This window comes from Psammomys obesus, unplaced genomic scaffold (genome assembly GCF_907164565.1).
Source record: "Psammomys obesus unplaced genomic scaffold, mPsaObe1.curated_primary_1811, whole genome shotgun sequence".
Classification (NCBI taxonomy): Eukaryota; Metazoa; Chordata; class Mammalia; order Rodentia; family Muridae; genus Psammomys; species Psammomys obesus.
In genome coordinates, this window is record NW_026585691.1 from 14,585,524 (window position 1) to 14,591,683 (window position 6,160).

At 46.4% G+C, this 6,160-nt stretch overlaps 1 protein-coding gene across 2 annotated transcripts in view; it reads left to right on the forward strand.

The window, feature by feature from the left end:
- The first annotated feature begins 5,555 nt into the window (after positions 1 to 5,555).
- Positions 5,556 to 6,160, forward strand: part of LOC129670287 (glutathione S-transferase alpha-4) — a 29,281-nt gene continuing 28,676 nt past the window's right edge. Inside the window, exon 1 of one of the 2 annotated variants that reach the window (XM_055598777.1) lies at positions 5,556 to 5,611. In XM_055598777.1, coding sequence (XP_055454752.1) covers positions 5,571 to 5,611 — 41 coding nt within the window. In that variant the 5' untranslated portion in view covers positions 5,556 to 5,570. Of the gene's footprint in view, positions 5,612 to 5,819; positions 5,983 to 6,160 lie in introns of those variants that run through there. The other variant, XM_055598776.1, reaches the window with a different exon arrangement.

The window sequence follows — 6,160 nt, forward strand, 5'->3', positions numbered from 1 at the left end:
TTTTCATAGGAAGTCACGTTTCCTAACATCAAGCCATTGCCTTGTGCCAATGGGGGGAGGGGGGAGGATGGGTGACACAGGCTTTCAACCCACTGTCCCGACCAGAAGCAATGTGAGAGAACATTTGACCTGCTCACTGTTTTATATTGTCCTGAGCATACTGTAACGATATGTTTGTTTAATAAATTGGGTAGGAATTTTTTAGAATTATTTTTACAGTTTCCAGCTTAATGTATTCTATGTTTCTATAATTTATTGTGATGACCTGTTTATGTAAATTATCAAGACAAAATAGGGGCATGTAGCATATTGGTTAGTCTCTTTAAACACTGATAATGTGACTTGAACATGCCCTGGATGGTCTTCTGAACTCCCATCTCTCAGTACAGAATGCAGTTCAATTCCGCTGATTTTATTACAAAGCCATCTTCATATCTTCCCATATCTAGAAGGCCAAGGACGGGAAGTAAAGAGAGACCCTTCTGAAATACGTTACTTTTTGAATGATTTATCCTGAGATGTTTGACGGTGTTAACATTATGGATGGAAACTTCTGCTCCAAATAAAGTTACCATTTAAGAAAAATTGGTTTGAGAACTTTGATTCTTTTTTTTTTGTACCTTTCACTAGCTGGTACCGTCAGGGCTGAGAGAAAATGGTTTTGTTCCTAGTGTCTCACCGTGTAGCCCAAACTGGCTAGTCCTGAGCTGATCGTCCTGTCTCTAGCACCATGGGTGCTGGGATTGCAGTTAAGGAACACTGTCCCTGGCTCTCTGGCTAGTCGTCTTTTATTAATTAATTCCTTTGGTGCTTGAGCAGCTATAATGCCTCCTTGGTGATATCACTGGCTACATTCACCGCTGTAGAACTGGAAGCATACACTTAACACAGCAGAGCAAGTAAGTTATTTTTTTTCAGAATGAAGAAGAGGAACTTGAGCATATATCTATTTCTTGTTGCTGTTTTCAATGTATTTAACTAGTCTTTGTTTTCAAACCACATTTGGCTTCAGAGAGAGTCACAGTTCACAGTCTGCTGGCAGCGCATTCCAGGAAAGTCGTGCTCTGAGCATTCTTTAACTGACTGGGGAGATTTGGTAGGAATCAGACCTGCCAGTCAGAGTTCTGTGGGTGGATCCCTTTGTGCAGCAGCACATAGTCCACCTCCCGGTTGTCAGCAACACACCTCAGGCCTACGGACATCACATTTCAAGGGCCTATCTACACTTTTAGGATGTCAGCCATACTGCCTGTTAAGAAAAGCTATCGGGGTAGGTTTCCTACTGGATTCAGTCCCTCGTTCCCCTCATCCCCTCATCCGGAGATTCAAAGCACTTGGGTTTTGCGAGTGCATTTTAACCTGGACACATGAAGGGTCACAGCCTTTGAAACTGCATGTGGTAGGTAGACAACGCTGGGTCAGACTGCCCACGGAACTCTAAGCATAGCATGCATAGGAGCAATATTAATACACTATCTATGTAACTTGCACCGACGTTCTTTTAGCAAGGCGGCATTGCACAGCGCTGTCTTCCAAGCCCAACAGCTGCCATCTTCTCCACTTCGGCTGTGCTTGCTTGCAAAAGCTAGCTCATTGTAGCAGCGCTGTTGACTGCCGGGAGTGGCCAGGGCCCTGGTCCTCGTCTGAGGATTCATCCACTCCTCCCTGCTAGTCGTATGCACTTCTGTGGGTGGTCTGGTGGTCTTGGGAAGAAGCCAGAGCAGTGGTTCTCAACCTTCCTAATGATGCAACCATTTAATACAGTTCCTCATGTCCTGGTGACCCCCCCAATGATAAAATTCTTTCACTCATTGCTTCTTCATAACTGTGATTATTCCACTGTTATGAATCATACTGTACATATCACACTGTACATGCAGGATATCTATTATGTGACCCCAAGGGGTCATGACCCACAGGTTGAGAACCTCTGAACTAGCATTATATAAACTGGAAGAGACTAAGGAAGGTCAGACTAGTGTGTAACTGACCTACCGGGTTTTCATTCAGTAACCATGCTTAAGGCCTACACTAACGTGGACAGAAAAGTTTAAAGGAACAGTGTTTTCCCCTTATCCTACAGTTTCAACAAGGTTCCAAGAGAATGTGGAGCATCTCTCAAAATGTCCTGTTCTCTTGTTCACAGAGGTCATGGAGGGACCTTACCTCTAAGCAGTATCCAGTCTAGGAAGAGGAGGATCAACACAGAGGATATTTTTCCCAGTGTTTCCAAGCAAAGCAAGATGAACAACTGGAAAAATTAAGGTTTAAGGGGTCATAGGCTCTACCCAGGAGCAACTTGCCCCTGAGTACAAGATTCGCCTGGCCTTGACAGTTAAAAAAAAAAAGGAAGTTTTAAACCAATAAACCAATAGGAAAGTGGTGTGACAATATTCTTGGGCAGATATAAACAAATGTCTACTCACCCCAAATAGGAAACAGACCAAAGTAGGGATAGCAGCCAAATATGCTTAGTCAACCACTGAGTTTTCTGGGGGTTATTTATGGGAGTTGGAGTGAAAGATTATAGATGGACGCAGAAGTGGCTCAAAGACAACTGTGTCAACACAGCCTGTGCCAGCACGGGTAACAGCCACAAAGCTGGAAACCTGAAGCGTACTGAACAGCCTGCAGGCAGCTCAACAAGTCAGAGACTGTCTTTTAAGCAGCCCAGCCTGTCTGAGAGTCTCTCTCAGCAGGCCTTACTGCTTATATATGTTTGGTAAGGGAGGGGCTTAGTATGTCTGGTTGGTTTCGGGGACTTCCTGAAACCTTTGAGTTGTTTACTTCCTGAACTTAATGGGATTCTTTATAGAACAGAATTTATTTCACCTTCCCCTTTAACATTCTGTCTTAAGGAGTTGGAAGATATAAGGTTCTATTTCAGAGGAAATAACCACATAACAAAAGTATAAACAAAGACTAAAAGTGTTGATATGTTTCTTTAACAGTCCAAGGAATGGCACTCCCCAGGCCCAGGCTTAAATCTATATGAGATGTTATTTACACAATTATTTCTCACTAAGGATTTTCTTTTCTTGCTAAGGAATAATGCTACCCAGATTTAGGACATTATGACTTGATCTCAGTTCAACCCTGCAGCACCACCTACCTGCAGCCAAGAGAGACAGGTCCACTATTATTTTAGCCTAAAAACTTAATAATGGTTAACTTCCTCTCTCTTTCCCTCTCCAGGAGCCATCTGATAGGGCCCTCACTGTCACTCCAAGAGCTAACCCAGGGCCTGAAAACATCCCGAGTCTCAGCGGATTTTTGTTGCAGGATATTTTATCTCACTGTGGTCCCTGAGATTGTGAACTGTATCCTGTCTTTTGTTCAGTGTGGTTCAGCCCTAACACACACCTTTAATCTAAGAGCTTTCTGTACACGAGATTTAATAATGTTAACCCTAAGTCAAGAGGCAGAGAGCAAGTAACCAGCTGACAGGGATGAACAGAAAGGAGGGACTTTGACAGAAGAGTATTTAAGACAGCGTGGAGAGAAGTAGGAGCTTTTTTGGGCTCTTTAGATCTTCCAGCCCCTTGGCCTTTAGCTTTAACTCTCTACCTCTTGGGCTCTTTAGCTCTTTGGCCCTGGCTTTCCCCTCCTGGGCTGTTGGGTGAACTAGCAGGCTTTTGGCTTTTTCCATCAGGACTTGAGCTGAGTAAGAAGGTCAACTGGGTACTTTTTTCTTCCTCTCTGAGCTAGCAAGTGTTGGCCCCAGCATCTGGCTTCTGAGTCTTTATTGGTAAAAATTGAATGGTTAAGATTTTCTTTAAAAAAAAAAAAAAATCAGGATTTTGACTTGGACATTTAAAAAGCACCCTCTTTTCTGGCTTCTCCTGATTCCTTCCCTAGAATTCGCAATGCCGACAGCATACTCTTTTTTTTTTTTTTTTTTTTTTTTTACTTCTCCCTTAATCTCTTTTTCCAGACACCCATTCTTCCCTACACTTGAGAGTTACACAAACAAAACCACTGATGCACATTTGAGGTAGATAGGCCCACTGGAGGGGACCCCAACTGCTACACCCAATATTTCCAATCATTCAAAAAAAGCAAGATCAGTCATCACCCCAAGTCCTGATGGAAGTTAGGGTTACCGCTTTACAGAAGACGTGCAGGGGGGTCCAGGTTAGGGTGAAGAGACTCCAGAGAAAAGTAACCAGTTTCTTTCTTGGCGAAGAGCCGGGTATGAAGGACTGGAAAGAAGGCTGAGTGGTTTAGAGCACTTGCTGCTCTTGCAGAAGACCCGGGATCCAGTTCTCAGTAACCATATGGCGGCTCACAACCAACAGGAACTCCAGCATCTTCTTCTAAATTCCTCAGGCATCAGCGTACATACGGTTGGCGAGATGTTCATATACATAAATGTAAATAATAATTTAAAAAAATGCAAGAAAAATGATCCAGTGTAAATATGTATTAAGAAAAAAACTCCGACGTGCCAGGCAGTCTTGGCGCACGAGGCAGAACAGCCAGGAATATGGTAAACTACACAGGAAAGCCTCGTTCTCAGAACGATAAAGCTGGAATAAAATTTAAAAATTAGAAATTGCACAAAAGAAAGGCAGACTGCCACGTGCAGCGCCTCATTTGGATGTGTCTGGAGTCTTGGAAGCTTGACTACCCTACGTTCTCCTACAAATGGACCTTGAGCTTGTTTGGAGGTTCTAGCAGGGGAGCGCAGCTACTCGTATACCCTTGACCGAAGACCGGTCCTCCTCTATTCGGGGAAGGTCGTCCTCTTCGACCGAGCGCGCAGCTTCGGGAGGGACGCACATGGAGCGGTGAGGGAGGAAGGGGACACCCGCCTAGCCAGCCAGATCAGCCGAATCAACCCTGGCGATCAATGGGGTGACAGATGTCGCAGCCAGATCGCCCTCACATCCGAGGGAGCCGGTGCTGCGGATGACTATTTAAACGCTTCCAAAAGCTGAAGCTTTTCACTTATGGTGACTTGGCGACCTGCCCGTACCGCTACACTGCAATAAAGCCTAAATATTTCCTAGATTTAAAACGTGAATTTCATGCTTCCTTCGCTGTAAACTGAGGAAAAACTGTAAGTCACGTTTTGCAAGCTTGATGTCGTTGTCATAGTAACCAGAATGCACTGCAGCTGGGCGGGCCGGGATATGCTAAACCCAGCCGTCTGGATTGGCTAAACCTCCCCAAGCCTCGCCCCCTCCGCTTACGCCGGAGGTGCTGTTCCTGGCGCAGGCGCCCGAGTGTGGCGTCGCCCGGCGCGGGCGGTGGGGGCAGCCGTCGGCGCGCGTGCGCGGCTCTGCAGAGGCGGCCTGGGCCTGGGCGGCGGGAGGTAGACCCTGCGCATCTCGGGCTTCGTGATCCTCACGTGTGGCCCCGTCTCCGTCCGGTGGCCGAAGCGACGCGCCGGAGAGCGTACAAAGCTAACGTACTTGCAGCAGGGTGATGCCCACGCGGACCCCCGTTGGTCTCCCGTACCCCTCCTAGCTCCGTCTGTCAAACCCCAAGTTTCTCCGGGCCCAGCAGTATTATAGCGTGCAGAGTTTCTGGAATCCTGCACTGCAAGGATCATTTCTTTACAAGAAATGGCCCAGCGCCCCCGGATCCAGAATATGGAACAGACAAGGTGAAAGCCAAGGCTGGGGGCTGTGTTCTTTCTCTCACGTTTTAAAACGGTGCCATCTTTCTGTTCCGCGACGGGAAAACGGAACAACAGAAGAAAACACTTCTGCTCCCAAATCCCGAGCGTTCGGTTATGCCCATAAAAATGGGTTGAGGATGGCACCTAGCCTAGCTGCTGTGTCCTGCGTTCGCTTTGGGTTTTCCAGAAAGATGGAAAGCCATCACGACGTCGAGGCCCAAGGTCCACTCTCTGAACGGTAGAGGTCGCATGGAGTCGGCGAGATGGGCTTTAGCTGCCCCTGAAGTAAAGGCGTCCGACCCACTGGAGGTTCACGGATTTGCCAGGCAGGGGATCTTACATCCACATCACAACAGGTCCCGTTCAGCCCGGAGTCCTGCCAGGGAATTTTCTTTCTTTCTTTCTTTCTTTCTTTCTTTCTTTCTTTCTTTCTTTCTTTCTTTCTTTCTTTCTTCCTTCCTTCCTTCCTTCCTTCCTTCCTTCCTTCCTTCCTTCCTTCCTTCCTTCCTTCCTTCCTTCCTTCCTTCCTTCCTT